Consider the following 25,794-nt stretch of genomic DNA (forward strand, 5'->3'; position numbering starts at 1 on the left):
TATATATATATATATTTTTTTTTGCTGTCTCCCGCGTTTGCGAGGTAGCGCAAGGAAACAGACGAAAGAAATGGCCCAACCCACCCCCATACACATGTATATACATACACGTCCACACACGCAAATATACATACCTACACAGCTTTCCATGGTTTACCCCAGACGCTTCACATGCCCTGATTCAATCCACTGACAGCACGTCAACCCCGGTATACCACATCGATCCAATTCACTCCATTCCTTGCCCTCCTTTCACCCTCCTGCATGTTCAGGCCCCGATCACACAAAATCTTTTTCACTCCATCTTTCCACCTCCAATTTTGGTCTCCCACTTCTCCTCGTTCCCTCCACCTCTGACACATATATCCTCTTGGTCAATCTTTCCTCACTCATTCTCTCCATGTGCCCAAACCATTTCAAAATACCCTCTTCTGCTCTCTCAACCAAGCTCTTTTTATTTCCATACATCTCTCTTACCCTTACGTCACTTACTCGATCAAACCACCTCACACCACACATTGTCCTCAAACATCTCATTTCCAGCACATCCATCCTCCTGCACACAACTCTATCCATAGCCCACGCCTCGCAACCATACAACATTGTTGGAACCACTATTCCTTCAAACATACCCATTTTTGCTTTCCGAGATAATGTTCTCGACTTCCACACATTCTTCAAGGCTCCCAGAATTTTCGCCCCCTCCCCCACCCTATGATCCACTTCCGCTTCCATGGTTCCATCCGCTGCCAGATCCACTCCCAGATGTGTAAAACACTTTACTTCCTCCAGTTTTTCTCCATTCAAACTTACCTCCCAATTGACTTGACCCTCAACCCTACTGTACCTAATAACCTTGCTCTTATTCACATTTACTCTTAACTTTCTTCTTTCACACACTTTACCAAACTCAGTCACCAGCTTCTGCAGTTTCTCACATGAATCAGCCACCAGCGCTGTATCATCAGCGAACAACAACTGACTCACTTCCCAAGCTCTCTCATCCCCAACAGACTTCATACTTGCCCCTCTTTCCAAAACTCTTGCATTCACCTCCCTAACAACCCCATCCATAAACAAATTAAACTACCATGGAGACATCACACACCCCTGCCGCAAACCTACATTCAGTTTTGGAAAGAGGGGCAAGTATGAAGTCTGTTGGGGATGAGAGAGCTTGGGAAGTGAGTCAGTTGTTGTTCGCTGATGATACAGTGCTGGTGGCTGATTCATGTGAGAAACTGCAGAAGCTGGTGACTGAGTTTGGTAAAGTGTGTGAAAGAAGAAAGTTAAGAGTAAATGTGAATAAGAGCAAGGTTATTAGGTACAGTAGGGTTGAGGGTCAAGTCAATTGGGAGGTAAGTTTGAATGGAGAAAAAGTGGAGGAAGTAAAGTGTTTTAGATATCTGGAAGTGGATCTGGCAGCGGATGGAACCATGGAAGCGGAAGTGGATCATAGGGTGGGGGAGGGGGCGAAAATTCTGGGAGCCTTGAAGAATGTGTGGAAGTCGAGAACATTATCTCGGAGAGCAAAAATGGGTATGTTTGAAGGAATAGTGGTTCGAACAATGTTGTATGGTTGCGAGGCGTGGGCTATGGATAGAGTTGTGTGCAGGAGGATGGATGTGCTGGAAATGAGATGTTTGAGGACAATGTGTGGTGTTAGGTGGTTTGATCGAGTGAGTAACGTAAGGGTAAGAGAGATGTGTGGAAATAAAAAGAGCATGGTTGAGAGAGCAGAAGAGGGTGTTTTGAAATGGTTTGGGCACATGGAGAGAATGAGTGAGGAAAGATTGATCAAGAGGATATATGTGTCGGAGGTGGAGGGAACGAGGAGAAGTGGGAGACCAAATTGGAGGTGGAAAGATGGAGTGAAAAAGATTTTGTGTGATCGGGAACTGAACATGCAGGAGGGTGAAAGGAGGACAAGGAATAGAGTGAATTGGATCGATGTGGTATACCAGGGTTGACGTGCTGTCAGTGGTTTGAATCAAGGCATGTGAAGCGTCTGGGGTAAACCATGGAAAGCTGTGTAGGTATGTATATTTGCATGTGTGGACGTATGTATATACATGTGTATGGGGGTGGGTTGGGCCATTTCTTTCGTCTGTTTCCTTGCGCTACCTCGCAAACGCGGGAGACAGCGACAAAGCAAAAAAAAAATATATATATATATATATATATATATATATATTGTCCCTGGGGATAGGGGATTAAGAATGCTTCCCACGTATTCCCTGCGTGTCGTAGAAGGCAACTAAAAGGGGAGGGAACGGGGGGCTGGAAATCCTCCCCTCTCTCTTTTTTTTTTTTTTTTTTTCAAAAGAAGGAACAGAGGGGGCCAGGTGAGGATATTCCAAAAAAGGCCCAGTCCTCTTTTCCTAACGCTATCTCGCTAACGCGGGAAATGGCGAATAGTTTAAAAAAAGATTTTTTTTTTTTTTTTTTTTTTTTTTTTTTTTTTTTTTTTTGTATCGAGACAGACTTCCCCAGAACTTTTTTAAAGGGTAAGTAAATGTTTATAGTTGTGTTACTGGAGTGATAGTTTTCATACATGGTGCTCTGACAAGAAAATAGTGAAACTGGAAAACGATGTAGCTTAGACATTGAAGCTTATTGTTTCATTGAAATGTCAACAAATGGAGCATTTTTTTTTCAAAGTGATAGAGATGGAAAGCAAAAAGGTGTTTTTCATGAATGTACTGGAAAACTTGAGGTCCAGATAAACTTTTGGTCTGTCAAGACTTTACTATGGCGGATGACCAACTACCTACCCTCATGTATCCAAGATATGGTTGTACTTTGTGTAGTGAAGACAATTGAGAAACGTCATAAGCCAGTATTCCAGTTTCATAATAATAGAAGAAGTGGACCAGGCAGTATGATACAGTGGTTGAATTGATGAAAACTACTAATGACGTTTGTGTAAATGAATTATACATTTCCCTTTTCCATAGCCAGAGGTTGAACCATTATGTGACATTCATTTTTTTCATTTCATTTCCAGCAAGAAGTTTCAGTTTTTTAAATTATTTCTTACATTTTTCATATATATTTTTTTTTTTTTTTTGCTTTGTCGCTGTCTCCTGCGTTTGCGAGGTAGCGCAAGGAAACAGACGAAAGAAATGGCCCAACCCACCCCCATACACATGTATATACATACGTCCACACACGCAAATATACATACCTACACAGCTTTCCATGGTTTACCCCAGACGCTTCACATGCCTTGATTCAATCCACTGACAGCACGTCAACCCCGGTATACCACATCGCTCCAATTCACTCTATTCCTTGCCCTCCTTTCACCCTCCTGCATGTTCAGGCCCCGATCACACAATATCTTTTTCACTCCATCTTTCCACCTCCAATTTGGTCTCCCTCTTCTCCTCGTTCCCTCCACCTCCGACACATATATCCTCTTGGTCAATCTTTCCTCACTCACTCACTCTCCATGTGCCCAAACCACTTCAAAACACCCTCTTCTGCTCTCTCAACCACGCTCTTTTTATTTCCACACATCTCTCTTACCCTTACGTTACTCACTCGATCAAACCACCTCACACCACACATTGTCCTCAAACATCTCATTTCCAGCACATCCATCCTCCTGCGCACAACTCTATCCATAGCCCATGCCTCGCAACCATACAACATTGTTCGAACCACTATTCCTTCAAACATACCCATTTTTGCTTTCCGAGATAATGTTCTCGACTTCCACACATTCTTCAAGGCTCCCAGAATTTTCGCCCCCTCCCCCACCCTATGATCCACTTCCGCTTCCATGGTTCCATCTGCTGCCAGATCCACTTCCAGATATCTAAAACACTTCACTTCCTCCAGTTTTTCTCCATTCAAACTCACCTCCCAATTGACTTGACCCTCAACCCTACTGTACCTAATAACCTTGCTCTTATTCACATTTACTCTTAACTTTCTTCTTCCACACACTTTACCAAACTCAGTCACCAGCTTCTGCAGTTTCTCACATGAATCAGCCACCAGCGCTGTATCATCAGCGAACAACAACTGACTCACTTCCCAAGCTCTCTCATCCCCAACAGACTCAATACTTGCTCCTCTTTCCAAAACTCTTGCATTTAACTCCCTAACAACCCCATCCATAAACAAATTGAACAACCATGGAGACATCACACACCCCTGCCGCAAACCTACATTCACTGAGAACCAATCACTTTCCTCTCTTCCTACACGTACACATGCCTTACATCCTCGATAAAAACTTTTCACTGCTTCTAACAACTTGCCTCCCACACCATATATTCTTAATACCTTCCACAGAGCATCTCTATCAACTCTATCATATGCCTTCTCCAGATCCATAAATGCTACATACAAATCCATTTGCTTTTCTAAGTATTTCTCACATACATTCTTCAAAGCAAACACCTGATCCACACATCCTCTACCACTTCTGAAACCACACTGCTCTTCCCCAATCTGATGCTCTGTACATGCCTTCACCCTCTCAATCAGTACCCTCCCATATAATTTACCAGGAATACTCAACAAACTTATACCTCTGTAATTTGAGCACTCACTCTTATCCCCTTTGCCTTTGTACAATGGCACTATGCACGCATTCCGCCAATCCTCAGGCACCTCACCATGAGTCATACATACATTAAATAACCTTACCAACCAGTCAACAATACAGTTACCCCCTTTTTTAATAAATTCCACTGCAATACCATCCAAACATGCTACCTTGCCGGCTTTCATCTTCCGCAAAGCTTTCACTACCTCTTCTCTGTTAACCGAATCATTTTCCCTAACCCTCTCACTTTGCACACCACCTCGACCAAAACACCCTATATCTGCCACTCTATCATCAAACACATTCAACAAACCTTCAAAATACTCACTCCATCTCCTTCTCACATCACCACTACTTGTTATCACCTCCCCATTTGCGCCCTTCACTGAAGTTCCCATTTGCTCCCTTGTCTTACGCACTTTATTTACCTCCTTCCAGAACATCTTTTTATTCTCCCTAAAATTTAATGATACTCTCTCACCCCAACTCTCATTTGCCCTTTTTTTCACCTCTTGCACCTTTCTCTTGACCTCCTGTCTCTTTCTTTTATACATCTCCCACTCAATTGCATTTTTTCCCTGCAAAAATCGTCCAAATGCCTCTCTCTTCTCTTTCACTAATACTCTTGCTTCTTCATCCCACCACTCACTACCCTTTCTAATCAACCCACCTCCCACTCTTCTCATACCACCAGCATCTTTTGCGCAATCCATCACTGATTCCCTAAATACATCCCATTTCTCCCCCACTCCCCTTACTTATATATATATATATATATATATATAAATATATATATTTACATAAGTATACTTATGTATATCTCGCTTTTTAAACCAGGTATTCCCAATCATCAGTCCTTTTTCAGCACATAAATCTACAAGCTCTTCACCATTTCCATTTACAACACTGAACACCCCATGTATACCAATTATTCCCTCAACTGCCACATTACTCACCTTTGCATTCAAATAACCCATCACTATAACTCGGTCTCGTGCATCAAAACCACTAACACACTCATTCAGCTGCTCCCAAAACACTTGCCTCTCATGATCTTTCTTCTCATGCCCAGGTGCATATGCACCAATAATCACCCACCTCTCTCCATCAACTTTCAGTTTTACCCATATTAATCGAGAATTTACTTTCTTACATTCTATCACATACTCCCACAACTCCTGTTTCAGGAGTATTGCTACTCCTTCCCTTGCTCTTGTCCTCTCACTAACCCCTGACTTTACTCCCCAGACATTCCCAAACCACTCTTCCCCTTTACCCTTGAGCTTCATTTCACTCAGAGCCAAAACATCCAGGTTCCTTTCCTCAAACATACTACCTATCTCTCCTTTTTTCACATCTTGGTTACATCCACACACATTTAGGCACCCCACTCTGAGCCTTCGAGGAGGATGAGCACTCCCCGCGTGACTCCTTCTTCTGTTTCCCATTTTAGAAAGTTAATACAAGGAGGGGAGGATTTCTGGCCCCCCGCGTTATTGGATTACGTGTTAATTGACAGGCGTGCGAAAGAGAGACTTTTGGATGTTAATGTGCTGAGAGGTGCAACTGGAGGGATGTCTGATCATTATCTTGTGGAGGCTAAGGTGAAGATTTGTATGGGTTTTCAGAAAAGAAGAGTGAATGTTGGGGTGAAGAGGGTGGTGAGAGTAAGTGAGCTTGGGAAGGAGACCTGTGTGAGGAAGTACCAGGAGAGACTGAGTACAGAATGGAAAAAGGTGAGAACAATGGAAGTAAGGGGAGTGGGGGAGGAATGGGATGTATTTAGGGAATCAGTGATGGATTGCGCAAAAGATGCTGGTGGTATGAGAAGAGTGGGAGGTGGGTTGATTAGAAAGGGTAGTGAGTGGTGGGATGAAGAAGTAAGATTATTAGTGAAAGAGAAGAGAGAGGCATTTGGACGATTTTTGCAGGGAAAAAATGCAGTTGAGTGGGAGATGTATAAAAGAAAGAGACAGGAGGTCAAGAGAAAGGTGCAAGAGGTGAAAAAAAGGGCAAATGAGAGTTGGGGTGAGAGAGTATCATTAAATTTTAGGGAGAATAAAAAGATGTTCTGGAAGGAGGTAAATAAAGTGCGTAAGACAAGGGAGCAAATGGGAACTTCAGTGAAGGGCGCAAATGGGGAGGTGATAACAAGTAGTGGTGATGTGAGGAGATGGAGTGAGTATTTTGAAGGTTTGTTGAATGTGTTTGATGATAGAGTGGCAGATATAGGGTGTTTTGGTCAAGGTGGTGTGCAAAGTGAGAGGGTTAGGGAAAATGATTTGGTGAACAGAGAAGAGGTAGTAAAAGCTTTGTGGAAGATGAAAGCCGGCAAGGCAGCAGGTTTGGATGGTATTGCAGTGGAATTTATTAAAAAAGGGGGTAACTGTATTATTGACTGGTTGGTAAGGTTATTTAATGTATGTATGACTCATGGTGAGGTGCCTGAGGATTGGCGGAATGCATGCATAGTGCCATTGTACAAAGGCAAAGGGGATAAGAGTGAGTGCTTAAATTACAGAGGTATAAGTTTGTTGAGTATTCCTGGTAAATTATATGGGAGGGTATTGATTGAGAGGGTGAAGGCATGTACAGAGCATCAGATTGGGGAAGAGCAGTGTGGCTTCAGAAGTGGTAGAGGATGTGTGGATCAGGTGTTTGCTTTGAAGAATGTATGTGAGAAATACTTAGAAGAGCAAATGGATTTGTATATAGCATTTATGGATCTGGAGAAGGCATATGATAGAGTTGATAGAGATGCTCTGTGGAAGGTATTAAGAATATATGGTGTGGGAGGCAAGTTGTTAGAAGCAGTGAAAAGTTTTTATCGAGGATGTAAGGCATGTGTGCGTGTAGGAAGAGAGGAAATTGATTGGTTCTCAGTGAATGTAGGTTTGCGGCAGGGGTTTGTGATGTCTCCATGGTTGTTTAATTTGTTTATGGATGGGGTTGTTAGGGAGGTAAATGCAAGAGTTTTGGAAAGAGGGGCAAGTATGAAGTGTGTTGGGGATGAGAGAGCTTGGGAAGTGAGTCAGTTGTTGTTCGCTGATGATACAGCGCTGGTGGTGTTGGGGATGAGAGAGCTTGGGAAGTGAGTCAGTTGTTGTTCGCTGATGATACAGCGCTGGTGGCTGATTCATGTGAGAAACTGCAGAAGCTGGTGACTGAGTTTGGTAAAGTGTGTGAAAGAAGAAAGTTAAGAGTAAATGTGAATAAGAGCAAGGTAATTAGGTACAGTAGGGTTGAGGGTCAAGTCAATTGGGAGGTAAGTTTGAATGGAGAAAAAGTGGAGGAAGTAAAGTGTTTTAGATATCTGGGAGTGGATCTGGCAGTGGATGGAACCATGGAAGCGGAAGTAGATCATAGGGTGGGGGAGGGGGCGAAAATCCTGGGAGCCTTGAAGAATGTGTGGAAGTCGAGAACATTATCTCGGAAAGCAAAAATGGGTATGTTTGAAGGAATAGTGGTTCCAACAATGTTGTATGGTTGCGAGGCGTGGGCTATGGATAGAGTTGTGAGCAGGAGGATGGATGTGCTGGAAATGAGATGTTTGAGGACAATGTGTGGTGTGAGGTGGTTTGATCGAGTGAGTAACGTAAGGGTAAGAGAGATGTGTGGAAATAAAAAGAGCGTGGTTTAGAGAGCAGAAGAGGGTGTTTTGAAATGGTTTGGGCACATGGAGAGAATGAGTGAGGAAAGATTGACCAAGAGGATATATGTGTTGGAGGTGGAGGGAACGAGGAGAAGAGGGAGACCAAATTGGAGGTGGAAAGATGGAGTGAAAAAGATTTTGTGTGATCAGGGCCTGAACATGCAGGAGGGTGAAAGGAGGGTAAGGAATAGAGTGAATTGGATCGATGTGGTATACCGGGGTTGACGTGCTGTCAGTGGATTAAATCAGGGCATGTGAAGCGTCTGGGGTGAACCATGGAAAGCTGTGTAGGTATGTATATTTGCGTGTGTGGATGTGTATGTATATACATGTGTATGGGGGTGGGTTGGGCCATTTCTTTCGTCTGTTCCTTGCGCTACCTCGCAAATGCGGGAGACAGCGACAAAGCAAAAAAGAAAGAAAAAAAAAATATATATATATATATATATATATATATATATATATATATATATATATATATATATATATATATATATTTTTTTTTTGACGCTGTCTCCCGCGTTTGCGAGGTAGCGCAAGGAAACAGACGAAAGAAATGGCCCAACCCACCCCCATACACATGTATATACATACGTCCACACATGCAAATATACATACCTACACAGCTTTCCATGGTTTACCCCAGACGCTTCACATGCCTTGATTCAAACCACTGACAGCACGTCAACCCCGGTATACCACATCGCTCCAATTCACTCTATTCCTTGCCCTCCTTTCACCCTCCTGCATGTTCAGGCCCTGATCACACAAAATCTTTTTCACTCCATTTTTCCACCTCCAATTTGGTCTCCCTCTTCTCCTCGTTCCCTCCACCTCCGACACATATATCCTCTTGGTCAATCTTTCCTCACTCATTCTCTCCATGTGACCAAACCATTTCAAAACACCCTCTTCTGCTCTCTCAACCACGCTCTTTTTATTTCCACACATCTCTCTTACCCTTACGTTACTCACTCGATCAAACCACCTCACACCACACATTGTCCTCAAACATCTCATTTCCAGCACATCCATCCTTCTGCGCACAACTCTATCCATAGTCCACGCCTCGCAAACATACAACATTGTTGGAACCACTATTCCTTCAAACATACCCATTTTTGCTTTCCGAGATAATGTTCTCGACTTCCACACATTCTTCAAGGCTCCCAGAATTTTCGCCCCCTCCCCCACCCTATGATCCACTTACGCTTCCATGTTTCCATCCGCTGCCAGATCCACTCCCAGATATCTAAAACACTTCACTTCCTCCAGTTTTTCTCCAATCAAACTCACCTCCCAATTGACTTGACCCTCAACCCTACTGTACGTAATAACCTTGCTCTTATTCACATTTACTCTTAACTTTCTTCTTTCACACACTTTACCAAACTCAGTCACCAGCTTCTGCAGTTTCTCACATGAATCAGCCACCAGCGCTGTATCATCAGCGAACAACAACTGACTTACTTCCCAAGCTCTCTCATCCCCAACAGACTTCATCCTTGCCCCTCTTTCCAAAACTCTTGCATTCACCTCCCTAACAACCCCATCCATAAACAAATTAAACAACCATGGAGACATCACACACCCCTGCCGCAAACCTACATTCACTGAGAACCAATCACTTTCCTCTTTTCCTACTCGTACACATGCCTTACATCCTCGATAAAAACTTTTCACTGCTTCTAACAACTTGCCTCCCACACCATATATTCTTAATACCTTCCACAGAGCATCTCTATCAACTCTATCATATGCCTTCTCCAGATCCATAAATGCTACATACAAATCCATTTGCTTTTCTAAGTATTTCTCACATACATTCTTCAAAGCAAACACCTGATCCACACATCCTCTACCACTTCTGAAACCACACTGCTCTTCCCCAATCTGATGCTCTGTACATGCCTTCACCCTCTCAATCAATACCCTCCCATACAATTTGCCAGGAATACTCAACAAACTTATACCTCTGTAATTTGAGCACTCACTCTTATCCCCTTTGCCTTTGTACAATGGCACTATGCACGCATTCCGCCAATCCTCAGGCACCTCACCATGAGTCATACATACATTAAATAACCTTACCAACCAGTCAACAATACAGTCACCCCCTTTTTTAATAAATTCCACTGCAATACCATCCAAACCTGCTGCCTTGCCGGCTTTCATCTTCCGCAAAGCTTTTACTACCTCTTCTCTGTTTACCAAATCATTTTCCCTAACCCTCGCACTTTGCACACCACCTCGACCAAAACACCCTATATCTGCCACACTATCATCAAACACATTCAACAAACCTTCAAAATACTCACTCCATCTCCTTCTCACATCACCACTACTTGTTATCACCTCCCCATTTGCGCCCTTCACTGAAGTTCCCATTTGCTCCCTTGTCTTACACACTTTATTTACCTCCTTCCAGAACATCTTTTTATTCTCCCTAAAATTTAATGATACTCTCTCACCCCAACTCTCATTAGCCCTTTTTTTCACCTCTTGCACCTTTCTCTTGACCTCCTGTCTCTTTCTTTTATACGTCTCCCACTCAATTTCATTTTTTCCCTGCAAAAATCGTCCAAAAGCCTCTCTCTTCTCTTTCACTAATGCTCTTACTTCTTCATCCCACCACTCACTACCCTTTCTAATCAACCCACCTCCCACTCTTCTCATGCCACAAGCATCTTTTGCGCAATCCATCACTGATTCCCTAAATACATCCCATTCTTCCCCCACTCCCCTTACTTCCATTGTTCTCACCTTTTTCCATTCTGTACTCAGTCTCTCCTGGTACTTCCTCACACAAGTCTCCTTTCCAAGCTCACTTACTCTCACCACCCTCTTCACCCCAACATTCACTCTTCTTTTCTGGAAACCCATACAAATCTTCACCTTAGCCTCCACAAGATAATGATCAGACATCCCTCCAGTTGCACCTCTCAGCACATTAACATCCAAAAGTCTCTCTTTCGCGCGCCTGTCAATTAACACGTAATCCAATAACGCTCTCTGGCCATCTCTCCTACTTACATAAGTATACTTATGTATATCTCGCTTTTTAAACCAGGTATTCCCAATCATCAGTCCTTTTTCAGCACATAAATCTACAAGCTCTTCACCATTTCCATTTACAACACTGAACACCCCATGTATACCAATTATTCCCTCAACTGCCACATTACTCACCTTTGCATTCAAATCACCCAACACTATAACCCGGTCTCGTGCATCAAAACCACTAGCACTCATTCAGCTCCTCCCAAAACACTTGCCTCTCATGATCTTTCTTCTCATGCCCAGGTGCATATGCACCAATAATCACCCATCTCTCTCCATCAACTTTCAGTTTTACCCATATTAATCGAGAATTTACTTTCTTACATTCTATCACATACTTCCACAACTCCTGTTTCAGGAGTACTGCTACTCCTTCCCTTGCTCTTGTCCTCTCACTAACCCCTGACTTTACTCCCAAGACATTCCCAAACCACTCTTCCCCTTTACCCTTGAGCTTCGTTTCACTCAGAGCCAAAACATCCAGGTTCCTTTCCTCAAACATACTACCTATCTCTCCTTTTTTCACGTCTTGGTTACATATATATATATATATATATGTATTTAAACCATGGAAAGTTGTGTGGGGCCTGGATGTGGAAAGGGAACTGTGGTTTCGGGCATTATTGCGTGACAGCTGGAGACTGAGTGTGAACGAATGTGGCCCTTTTTGTCTTTTCCTAGTGCTACCTCGCACACATGAGGGGGGAGGGGGATGGTATTCCATGTGTGGCGAGGTGGCGATGGGAATGAATATGGGCAGACAGTGTGAATTGTGTGCATGGGTATATATGTATGTGTCTGTGTGTGTATATATATGTGTACATTGAGATATATAGGTATGTATATTTCGCGTGTGTGTATGTACATTGTGTATGGGGATGGGTTGTGCCATTTCTTTCGTTTGTTTCCTTGCGCTACCTCGCAAACGTGGGAGACAGCGACAAAGCAAAATAAATAAATAAAATATATATTATCCCTGGGGATAGGGGAGAAAGAATACTTCCCACGCTTTCCTCATGTGTCATAGAAGGCAACTAGAGGGGACGGGAGCGGGGGACCAGAAATCCTCCCCTCCTGTGGAAGGTATTAAGAATATATGGTGTGGGAGGAAAGTTGTTAGAAGCAGTGAAAAGTTTTTATCGAGGATGTAAGGCATGTGTGCGTGTAGGAAGAGAGGAAAGTGATTGGTTCTCAGTGAATGTAGGTTTGCGGCAGGGGTGTGTGATGTCTCCATGGTTGTTTAATTTGTTTATGGATGGGGTTGTTAGGGAGGTAAATGCAAGAGTTTTGGAAAGAGGGGCAAGTATGAAGTCTGTTGGGGATGAGAGAGCTTGGGAAGTGAGTCAGTTGTTGTTGGCTGATGATACAGCGCTGGTGGCTGATTCATGTGAGAAACTGCAGAAGCTGGTGACTGAGTTTGGAAAAGTGTGTGGAAGAAGAAAGTTAAAAGTAAATGTGAATAAGAGCAAGGTTATTAGGTACAGTAGGGTTGAGGGTCAAGTCAATTGGGAGGTGAGTTTGAATGGAGAAAAAGTGGAGGAAGTGAAGTGTTTTAGATATCTGGGAGTGGATCTGGCAGCGGATGGAAGGAGTAGCACTACTCCTGAAACAGGAGTTGTGGGAGTATGTCATAGAATGTAAGAGAGTAAATTCTAGATTTATATGGGTAAAACTGAAAGTTGATGGAGAGAGATGGGTGATTATTGGTGCATATGCACCTGGGCATGAGAAGAAAGATCATGAGAGGCAAGTGTTTTGGGAGGAGCTGAATGAGTGTGGTAGTGGTTTTGATGCACAAGACCGGGTTATAGTGATGGATGATTTGAATGCAAAGGTGAGTAATGTGGCAGTTGAGGGAATAATTGGTATACATGGGGTGTTCAGTGTTGTAAATGGAAATGGTGAAGAGCTTGTAGATTTATGTGCTGAAAAAGGACTGGTGATTGGGAATACCTGGTTTAAAAAGCAAGATATACATAAGTATATGTATGTAAGTAGGAGAGATGGCCAGAGAGCATTTTTGGATTTCGTGTTAATTGACAGGCGCGCGAAAGAGAGACTTTTGGATGTTAATGTGCTGAGAGGTGCAACTGGAGGGATGTCTGATCATTATCTTGTGGAGGCGAAGGTGAAGATTTGAATGGGTTTTCAGAAAAGAAGAGAGAATGTTGGGGTGTCTAATTTTCATGTGCTTCAGAGTAAGGAATTAACATTTCCCTTTAGCATTTGACACCATACTTCTTAAAACAACACATACATTTAGGAAAACCATATCCACTTGTGTAGAGCTTAATCTTGAAGTGTACCTAATGTTTTTATCATCACTTTTGACTTGCCCTTTGCATACTGAACATTGCGAGGAAATTCATCAAGCATACAGTCCTGCAGATTCTCTGAATATGCCTACTGCAACCATGCAACTTTTTTAATGTGTTTCATTGGTATTATTGCTCAAATTAGTTGTCATACTGAAACAGGCATTAAGAGTTGAATACCAAGCCTTTCAGTGGTCCAGTTTTAGTCATATGATTAACAGTGTAAATGAAATTGGTGCAAAACTGGTCCTGTGCAGATGTAGATTGTAGCCAAATTTTGCTTTGATTTTCCTTCTACACCATTTCTTACACTAGCAACTCAGCATCTTGATCATAACTGCTAAACTTAGAAATTATTAATTTCAGTTAGCCATGCAAACAAAGTGTTATACACTTCAATGAAGGGCATGAGTGTGATTACCTTTCTGTTTACTACAAGGAGAGAGATCTGCTCTTGTGAAGCCCCATCTCCTAAACTTTTTATGTATTCAAGTAGCCTTTTAAACCTTTGTAAAACTTCAGTAAAGGGCATGAGTGTAATTACCTCTCTATTTAGTACTGGAAGAAAGTTCTACCCTTGTAGGGTCCCATTTCCTGAACTTTTGATGCCATCAAGTAGCCTTTTAACATTTGTAAACTGCCAGCATTCACTGTCTCATTAGTTAGTTTACTCAAACTATCCACCACACTAACACTAAACTTGTTCTTTTAACATCCTCTCTGAATATCTCTTTGCCCAGCTTTATGTCATGGCCTCTGTTTACTTAGATGGTGCATCTCTTGATGAAGTGTTCACAATTAGTATCACTTAGCTGATTTAGAAACTGTTATCTGCCCCTCCCCACTTTCTCCTGTATCCGTGGTGAATAGCTTAGTAGCCTTCATCCTCCCATTTTAGGTCAATTCTCTTGATTCATGTACTCTCTTAATTGCTTTAAGTTGTACCCTCCCAATCAGATCTTTATGCTTCTTTAGGTTTAGTAATCATGCCTGCCAGACATAGTCCAGTTTTGGTTTTATGTATTTAGAGAATAATTTTTCTGAACATATTCATGTACTTGAATTCAGTATTTATATATTCCAGCAACAGCTTGCTGTTATAGTGATATCATTTGAAAATAGTGTTCCATATTACTATTAGCAGAGCAGTTTCAAGTTTATACATTATTTTCAGCAGTGCTTTTTCCTAACACTTGTACCATTGGTTTCTTCTGCAATTTTTTCAGCAGTGCACTTTCCTTACTCTTAGTAACATTGGTTTCTTCTGCATCAGCAGTTATTGTGGATAATGGCAATTGAGTTTTATACGAGTGTTCCTCAAAACATAACCTAGTCAGTGTGTAAGAGGATTTTTGGCTAAAGGAAAGGCCAAGGATGATTCAATTTCATTTGTGAGAAAATGCTAAATAGAAAGTGTAGAATGTTTCCAGAGAGGCAGAGAAATCTGTGGCTGCGACACAACAGCTAGCTGCATGAGATCGTACCAGATTTAAGGAAATTTAAAGCATGGAAATAAACGGTTTACAGTGACACAGCCTTTCATTGTGCTTGTAGATTGTGTAATTCTGGCATTATCCTTGCTAAATTATGCCAAAAAGTTTGGAGGAACCTGAAAAAAATATGTTCAGAAATGTTCCTGTTAAAGTTGGATTGAATTTTTAGTGTTGCCTGATCACTGAGCAATATGCAGTGTCTAATGCACATGAATAGAAATATGATTGGCTCTCCTCACTTCAACAACAATTGTGCTTTGAAATTTTAAGCTCATAGACCAGATTAAGTCACTGGATATTGCATTTGAAATATCTGATGAGGTACCGTAGTCTTTATTCTTATATCTGTTATGATGATCAGCTAGAAAGGGATCATAATCAGACAGAAATTCCATTGAGATACTCTTAAAAACTCCCATTTTGAAGGGAACCTAACTAAAAGCTCCCATTATGAAAGGGACTGAGGAGCTAAGTCAATGTGATTTTGATCTTATCCTACTGAAAGCATTAGGCAGTAATAGACTGCTACATCATCTGGTTCTTTCTTTTGCCTCAATTATAAGCCAGTCAGTGTTTTCCCTGTTTTTGTGGTTGCTTGATGTCTTCATGACCACAGTGGAAGAATATTACATCATCTGGGACCATTTGTGAATTAGGGCATATGCCCAGTCCTTAACATACCCTTTATGCGAGGAATTAGTGTACAGTCTTTCTTGACTTTGTTGAGGTACTTAACGAATTGAATTTTAAGATTCTAGTGGAAAAAGAAGCTGAACAAAACATAAAGAGGTAGATTAACAAAATGGATTAAGGGGTTTCCACATCCAGACCCCACAGAACTTTCTATGGTTTACCCCAGACACTTCACATGCCCTGGTTCAATTGACTGACAGCATGTCAACCCCGTTCCAATTCACTCTATTCCTTGCATGCCTTTCACCCTTCCGCATGTTCAGGCCCCGATCGCTCAAAATCTTTTTCACCCCATCTTTCCACCTCCAATTTGGTCTCCCACTTCTCCTCATTCCTGCCACCTTTGACACATATATCCTCTTGGTCAATCTTTCCACACTCATTTTCTCCATGTGACCATGCACTAGGGATAAGTGCACAAATATTCAAAAGAAGCTTTGATTATTGGCTAAAACAGTTCCAGTTGAGTCCAAGATTATACAGTTATACAGATTGCATCTTTGCAGAGAAAAACAGAGAAAAATAGAGTTATAAACCTTTAAACTGATAAATTTCTCAAGAATGACCCTCAGTGTGAAAAATCTGTACATTATTTGTCCATATTGTACATTATTGAAGAAAATACCCCCCATAAAGGAGCATACTTTCAGGTGTTCTTGTGGATGGGGTAGTGCCTGGGTTTAGCGGTATGGTTGCTCATCTTTGTAGGATATGTAAATGATGATTATGATTCATGCCAGGTATGATTTTATTCTCCATATACCAAATCACTTTATGTACTTTCTCTTCATTTTTCCATATATGATTTCACACGACAGGCATATGATTTGCCAATTGGTTACATATTATTTGTTATACATATTATTACATATTTACATATCATTTACACAAGAACTATATTTCCATTAATAAAGGAATAGATAATCACATTCTCATTAGATATGTAAACACTGATATGGCAAGAAATTATTCTCTTTTGTTTTATTCTACTAAGTTGTTGTCTCCTGCGTCAGCAAGGTAGCGCAAGGAAACAGATGAAAGAATGGCCCAACCCGCCTACATACACATGTATATACATAAACACCCACACATGCACATATATGTATGTACCTATACATTTCAACCTATACATACACAGACATATACTGGGCATGTGATGTAAATGTGGCATCACACCAAGACGACATATGAACACTTTTTATGGAATCCATGGGTGACTGAGATGCAATATTTTCCTGCTGTAGACAGCAGTCTCAACTGATTCTCCCAGAGGTGGATAATTAGAATGCTGGCTGGAAAAATTGATACATTAGTTGAAGAGCGCCACAATCATCTGCTTTCACATCATTTGACATGCACCACAGTTTAAAGATTAATCAAGCAAGATATGCGATGAGCAGTGTGTGCTAGCACTGCCTTATGGCCAAATTTTTGAGAATTATAGATACTTGTAGATAGTTAACCTTTCATGCTTTTTATAGTAATACTCAGACGTGGACAGAAAACTTCAAGAAAGTATAGTAAGATTTTTACAGATGACACCAGAATTGATAAGATACCAAGATCAGAAGACAGAGTGAAAATGCAAAGAAATTATATTTTGATATATAAATGGGCAGTTAAGAATTTAATTGAATTCATTGAAGAACAGTTTGAATGAATAATTGATGGAATGGTTAACAGTGTAATGGTAATACCTTAAAGGGCTTAACAGTGAAAAATATTGAGATTGAAGAAAATGCAAAAGACTTAAGACATACTGTAAATGAAAAGCTGGAATATCAAATTTTTTCTAAAAAGATGTATTAATGATTCAGGTAATGATCAGTGTAATGATAAAAGATAAAAACTTTCAATTTCAAACAGAAGGCTGATATGAAAAAGATTTTGTAGATGACACCAGATTTGGGAAGATAATAAGATTAAAAGAGAGTGAAAATGTAAAAAGATTATATTGTGGGATATAAATGAAGAGTTATTTGAATAAGTGATTAATGGAGTGGTTAACAGTGTAATGGTAATACCTTACAAAGGCATGACAGTGTAAGATATTGAGACTTAAGAAAGTGTGAAAGACCTAAGATAAATTATAGATGAAAAGCTGGAATGTAAAATTTGTACTGAAAAATTGTATTAATTATTCAGGTAATGAGTAGTGTACTGATAAAAACTTTCTGGTCGAAACAGAATGCTGATATGAAAAGGTTAAATGTATGTGCAAGAATCAAAACTCCATACTATATTTTGCTGTATGTTCATCAAAATTGTCTTTAACTAGCACACTGGAAAGAATTCAGATAATCTTTGCTTGGGAAATTAATGGAATATACAAGTGTACACAAGTGAAAGAATTGGAACTACAAAGTTTAGAAAGAAGAAAAGATGTATTATTTATGGTACATAACCGCAGGACCCATTTATTTTTTTTTTTATTTTTTTTTTCTTAAGGTTGTGCTACAATCAGGAGGAGGGAAACAATGGACTCCTTTGGAATGATAAGTTCTTCAACAAGACTGTACTCCTTTTCATCACCTGAAAATAATACAGCTTCACCAAAGTTGACTTTTCACTAGATGTGTAGTAGAATCCAATAAAAATTATCTATGATGAGATATGTGTAGTAGAAAATTGAAGAAATATTAAGAAAAATATGAGGACTACAAGTTTTACAGTATGGAAGAAACAGAATCACTGAATCAATAACGAGAGTTCCATGAAATACTTCAGTCACCACACAAAAATATTCAAGAGCCCATTAAGAGAGATGAGGAGACCAGTGTTTTTCCTACTGGAATAAGTAAGGAATGTGTTTAAATGATTAAGAGACATCTAGACAAATGACTTAGATAGTGCTGTGTGCATGGCAGCAGAGAAAAGTAATATCATCAAACAAGAAGCATATGCAGTGATCATTAAGTATGAGCATAGTACAGGCAAACTCTTAAGTAGGTAGGTTATTTCTATTCAACTCTTCAGGTACCACCACATTACATGGCCTTTGCATAAAGTTTTATGACATAAACTAGATAATGGTTGAGCTTCATCATATGAATTATACTCCTGTAATATGTATTTGTTATTGAATATTCCAGAACAATTGTACACCAGAAAATGCAGAGCTCTTCGTCAATTGCCTAGAAGCAATGGTAGAGACAGCATTGCCAGTAGAGGGTGATGAAGGTGCAGAAATGGAATTAGCACAGTACCCATCCATGCTCTCTGTTGCATCGGTTAATCTCTCTTCCTCCATGTCCTCTCTCACTTTAGCCTCACCCACAGAGAAAGGTGAGTACTGTATTATTATGCTATTGTTTTCCTCATGGAATATTCATTGGATATATGATTTTTCACCACTTAGACTTTTGATGTGTTGAGGTATTTTTTTGGGTGCAGTACATGATAGAAGGGCTTGAGTTTGCTTTTGTCTAGATATCAAGATTTAAGCTGTCTTTGTTTTAAGTAATCACAGTGTGGTGCATCTATGGAAGACTTAAAAAGGAATGAAGAGCTTTCAAGAAATTCCACTTATATACTCATTATAGATATTTATTTATTATACTTTGTCGCTGTCTCCCGAGTTGGTGAGGTAGCGCAAGGAAACAGACGAAAGAATGGCCCAACCCATCCACATGCACATGTGTATATATAGATGCCCACACACGCACATATACATACCTATACATTTCAATGTATGCATACATATACATACACAGACATATACATATATACACATGTACATATTCGTACTTGCTGCCTTCATCCATTCCCGTCTCCACCGCACCACACATGAAATGGCACCCCCTCCCCCACTTGCATGCGAGGTAGCACTAGGAAAAGACAATAAAGGCCACATTTGTTCACTCTCAGTCTCTTGCTATCATGTGTAATGCAATGAAACCTTAGCTCCCTTCCCACATCCAGGCCCCCACAAAACTTTCCATGGTTTACCCCAGATGCTTCACATGCCCTGGTTCAATCCATTGACAGCACATCAACCCTGGTATACCACATTGTTCCATTTCACTATATTCCTTGCACACCTTTCACCCACTTGTATGTTCAAGCCCCAATCGCTCAAAATCTTTTTCACTCCATCCTTCCACCTCCAATTTGGTCTCCCACTTCTGACACATATATCCTCTTCCTCAATCTTTCGTCACTCATTCTCTCCATGTGACCAAACCATCAATACACCCTCTTCTGCTCTCTCAACCACGCTCTTTTTATTACTACCCATCTCTCTTACCTTTTCATTACTTACTCGATCAAACCACCTCACACCACATATTGTCCTCAAACATCTCATTTCCAAAACATCCACCCTCCTCCGCACAGCCTTATCTATAGCCCATGCCTCACAAACATATAACATTGTTGGAACCACTATTCCTTCAAATGTACCCATTTTTGCTCTCCAACATGACATTCTCGCCTTCCACACAATTTTCAACGCTCCCAGAACCTTCAGCACCTCCCCCACCCTGTGACTCACTTCCGCATCCATGGTTCCATCCACTGCTAAATTCACTCCCAGATACCTAAAATACTTCACTTCCTCTAGTTTTTCTTCATTCAAACTTACCTCCCAATTAACTTGTCCCTCAGCCCTACTGAATCTAATTACCTTGCTCTTATTCACATTTACTCTCAGCTTTCTTCTTTCACACACTTTACCAATCTCAGTCACCAACTTCTGCAGTTACTCACTTGAATCAGCCACCAGCGCTATATCATCAGCGAACAATGTATGACTCACTTCCCAAGCCCTCTCATCCACAACAGACTGCATACTTGCCCCTCTCTCCAAAACTCTTACATTCACCTCCCTAACAAGTCCCATCCATAAACAAATCAAACAACCATAGAGACATCACGCACCCCTGCCACAAACCAACATTCACTGAGAACCAATCAATTTCCTCTCTTCCCACTCATACACATGCCTTACATCCTTGATAGAAAGTTTTCACTGCTTCTAGTAACTTACCTCCCACACCATATACTCTAAATACCTTCCACAAAGCATCTACATCAACTCTATCATATGCCTTCTCCAGATTCGTAAATGCTACATATTATATTCATCTGTTTTTCTGAGTATTTCTCACATACATTCTTCAAAGCAAGCACCTGATCCACACATCCTCTACCACTTCTGAAACCACACTGCTCTTCCTCAGTCTGATGCTCCATACATGCCTTTACCCTCTCAATCAATACCCTTCCATATAATTTCCCAGGAATACTTAACAAACTTATACCTTTGTAATTTGAACACTCACCTTTATCCCCATTGCCTTTGTGCAAAGGCGCTGTGCATTCATTCTGCCAATCCTCAAGCACTTCACCACGAACCATACTTACAATGAATATCCCTACAAACCAGTCAACAACACAGTCACCCCCTTTTTTAATAAATTCCACTGCAGTACCATCCAAACCCGCCGCCGGCTTTCATCTTCCGCAAAGCTGTTACTACCTCTTCTCTGTTTACCAAATCATTCTCCCTGACCCTCTCACTGTGCACACCACCTCGACCAAAACACCCTATATCTGCCACTCAGTCATCAAACACATTCAGCAAACCTTCAAAATACTCACTCCATCTCCTCACTTCACCACTACTTGTTATCACCTCCCTATTAGCACCCTCCACTAATGTTCCCATTTGTTCTCGTCTTAAGCATTTTATTTACCTCCTTCCAAAACATCTTTTTAATCTCCATAGAATTTAATGATACTGTCTCACCCCAACCCTCATTTGCCCTCTTTTTCACCTCTTGTACCTTTCTCTTGACCTCCTGCCTCTTTCTTCGATACATCTTGTAGTCATTTGCACTACTTCCTTGCAAAACTTATCCAAACGCTTCCCTATTCTCCTTCATTAACAATCTTACATCTTCATCCCACCACTCACTACCCTTTCTAATCTTCCCACCTCCCACCTTTCTCATGCCACAAACATCTTTTGCGCAAGCCATCACTGCTTCTCTAAATACATCCCATTCCTCCCCACTCCCCTTAGGTCATTTGCTCTCACCTTTTTCCATTCTGCACTTAATCTCTTCTGGAACTTCCTCACACACGTCTCCTTTCCGAGCTCACATACTCTAACCACTCTCCTCACTCCAGTATTCTCTCTTCTTTTCTGAAAACCTCCACAAATCTTCATCTTTGCCTCCACAAGATAATGATCAGACATCCTTCCAGTTGCCCCTTTCAGCACATTAACATCCAAAAGTCTCTCTTTCACATGCCTATCAATTAACACGTAATCCAGTAATGCTCCTACTTACATATTTATTTATTTATTATTTATTTTGCTTTGTCGCTGTCTCCCGCGTTTGTAAGGTAGCGCAAGGAAACAGACGAAAGAAATGGCCCAACCCACCCCCATACACATGTATATACATACACGTCCCCACACGCAAATATACATACCTATACATCTCAATGTACATATATATATACACACACAGACATATACATATATACACATGCACACAATTCTCACTTTTTAAACCAGGTATTCCTAATTACCAGTCCTTTTTCAGCATACAAATCTACAAGCTTTTCACCATTTCCATTTACAACACTGAACACCCCAGTTACACCGATTATACCATCTATTACCACATTACTCACCTTTGCATTCCAATCACCCATCACTATAACCCAGTCTCATGCATCAAAGCCGCTAACACACTCACTCAGTTACTCCCAAAACACTTGCCTCTCATGATCTTTCTTCTCATGCCCAGGTGCATAGTCACCAATAATCACCCATCTCTCTCCATCCACTTTCAGTTTCACCCCACCAACCCCCTAACCCCACAATGTGACTCTCTTCTGCCTCCTTGGTTCCATTTGCTGCCAAGTCCACTCCCAGATATCTAAAACACTTCACTTCCTCCAACCTTTCTACATTCAAACTTACATCCCAATTAACTTGTCCTTCAACCTTACTGAACCTAATAACCTTGCTATTATACACATAAACTCTCAACTTTCTCCTTTCACACACTTCCAAAATCACTTACCAACTGCAGTTTCTCACTTGAATCACTCACCAGTGCTGTATCATCAATGAACAACAACTGGCTCACTTCCCAGGCCCTCTCATCCCCAGCAGAGTGCATACTCACCCCTCTCTTCAAAACTCTTCCATTTACCTCCCTAACCAAACCATCCATAAACAAATTAAACAACTGTTGAGACATCACACACCCCTGCCGCAGAGCAACCTTCACTCGGAACCAGTCACTTTCCTCTCTTCCCATTCGTACACTTGCCTTACATCCTTGGTAAAAGCTTTTCCACAAGGCATCTCTATCAACCCAATCATATGCTTTCTCCAGATCTGTAAATGCCCATACAAATCCATCTATTTTTCTAAATATTTCTCACACACATTCTTCAAAGCAAATACCTGATCTACATATCCTCCACCATTTCTGAAACCATACTGTTCCTCCCCAATCTGATCCTCTGTATATGCCTTCACCCTGTCAATCAATACCCTCCCATATAACTTCCCAGGAATACTTAAAAAACTTGTGCCCCTGTAGTTTGAACACTCACTTTTATCCCCTTTTCCTTTGCACAGTGGCACTATGCATGCATTCCACCAATCCTTTGGGACTTTACCATAATTGAGACATACATTGAATCTACATTCCGACCAGTCAACAACACAGTCACTCCCTTTCTTAATAGATTCAGCTGCAGTACCATCCAAACACACTGCCTTACTGGATTTCATCTTCTGCAAAGCTTTTACCACATCTCTCTTAACCAAACCATTCTCCCTGACCCTCTCGCTTCGCACACCACCTCAAGCAAAACACCTTACATCTGCCTTTCTATCATCAAACACGTTCAACAAACCTTAAAAATACTCTCTCCATCTTGTCACTTCCTCTTTACCTGTTATTACTTCTCCCCTTGCCCCCTTCATTGATGGTCCCATTTGTTCTCTTTTCTTAGGTACATTATTCACATCCTTCCAAAACATCTTTTTATTCTCCCTAAAGTTTAATGTTACTCTCTCACCCAAGCTCTCATTTGCCCTCTTCTTCAACCCTTTTACCTTCCTCTTGACATCCTGCCATTATCTTTTATACATCTCCCAGTCATTTGCACTCCTTCGTTTTATCGTCCAAACACCTCTCTTTTCTTTTTCACTGACAACTTTACTTCATCCCACCACTCACCACCCTTTCTAATCTGCCTACATCCCACCATTCTCATGCCACATGATTCTTTTGCACAAGCCATCACTGCTTCCCTAAATACATCCCATTCCTCACCCACTTCCCTCACATCATTTGCTCTCACCTTTTACCATTCTACACTCAATCTCTCCTGGTACTTCCTCACACAAGTCTCCTTTCCAGGCTCACTTACTGTCACCAGTCTCTTCTCCCCAACATTTTCTCTCCTTTTTTGAAAACCTACAAATCTTCCACAAGATAGTGATCAGACGACCCACCAGCTGCCCCTTTCAGCACATTAACATCCAAAAGACTCTCTATTACATGCCTGTCAATTAACTTGTAATCCAACAATGCCCTTTGACCATCTCTCCTACTGACATATGTATACTTATATATATCTCTCTTTGTAAACCAGGTATTCCCAGTCACCAGTCTTTTTTCAGCACACAAATACACAAGCTCTTCACCAATTCCGTTCACAACATTGAATATACCATGTACGCCAATTATACCCTCCACTGTCACGTTACTCACCTTTGTATTTAAATCACCCATCACTGATAACCGGTCTAATGTATCAAAGCTGTTAACACACTCACTCAGCTGCCCCCAAAACACTTGCCTCCCATGATCTTTCTTCTCATGACCAGGTGCAGAAGCACCAATTATCACCCATGTCTTTCCATTCACTTTCAGTTTTACCCACATCACTCTAGAATTTACTTTCTTACACACTGTCACACACTCCCACAACTCCTGCTTCAGGAGTTGTGCTACTCTGTCCTTAGCTCTTATCCTCTCAGCAAGCCCTGACTTTACTCCCAAGGCTTTTCCAAGCCACTCTTCCCCTTTACCCTTGAGCTTTGTTTCATTCAGAGCCAGAACATGCAGGTTTCTTTCCTCAAGCATACTACCTATTTCTCCTTTCTTCTCATCTTGGTTACATCCACACACATTCAGACACACCAGTCTGAGCCTTTGAGGAGGATATGCACTCCCTGCTTGACCCCTTCATCTGTTTCCCCATTTTGAAATTGAAATACAAGGAGGGGAGGGTTGTTTGATTTGTTTATGGATGGGGTAGTGAGTGAGGTAAGTGCAAAAGACTTGGAGAAAGGCTGAATATGTTAGTCTGTGAGGGATGGGAGAGCCAGGGAGGCGAGTCAGTTGTTGTTTGACGATGATACAGCACTGGTGGCTGATTCAAGTGAGAAACTGTAGTAGAGTTGGTGAATGAGTTTGAGTGTATCAAAGGAGAATGTTGAGTGAATGTGAATAACAGCAAGGTTATTAGGTTCAACATGGTTTATTGTCTAGTTAGTTGGGATGTAATTTTGAATGAAGGACAATTGGAGGATATAAAGTGTTTTAGATATCTGGGAGTGGACATAGCAGCAAATGGAACCATGGAAGCAGAAGTAGGTTATAGGATGGGGAGGAGGAGAAAGTTATGGGAGGGCTGAAGAATGTGTGGAAAGAGAGAACATTATCTGGGAGAGGAAAAATGGGTTTTTTTGAGGAAATGATAGTTCCAAAAACATTATATGGTTGCGAGGTGTAGGATATAGATAGAATTGTGCAGGGGAGGATGGATATGTATTTACCCATGGAAAGGTCTAAGGAACTTGGTTGTGGATATTGAGCGGTGATTTCAGTTCATTGCACATGATAGCTAGAGAATGAATGTGAGCAAATGTGGCCTTTCTTCATCTGTTCCTGGCATTACCTCACTAACACATGAAACAGAGGAAGAGTATGAAAAATGAGGGTAGATAAGTATATCAATTTTTTTCTTTCATACTCA

General features: G+C 41.0%; 1 protein-coding gene across 1 annotated transcript in view; it reads left to right on the plus strand.

Moving 5' to 3' along the window:
• Nf1 (neurofibromin 1) overlaps positions 1-25,794 on the plus strand; it is a 1,160,697-nt gene that overhangs the window by 1,050,314 nt on the left and 84,589 nt on the right. Inside the window, exon 51 of the mRNA XM_071663491.1 lies at positions 18,867-19,059. Coding sequence (XP_071519592.1) covers positions 18,867-19,059 — 193 coding nt within the window. The remainder of the gene's footprint in view (positions 1-18,866; positions 19,060-25,794) is intronic.

The sequence above is a fragment of the Panulirus ornatus genome, chromosome 7 (genome assembly GCF_036320965.1).
Source record: "Panulirus ornatus isolate Po-2019 chromosome 7, ASM3632096v1, whole genome shotgun sequence".
NCBI lineage: Eukaryota > Metazoa > Arthropoda > Malacostraca > Decapoda > Palinuridae > Panulirus > Panulirus ornatus.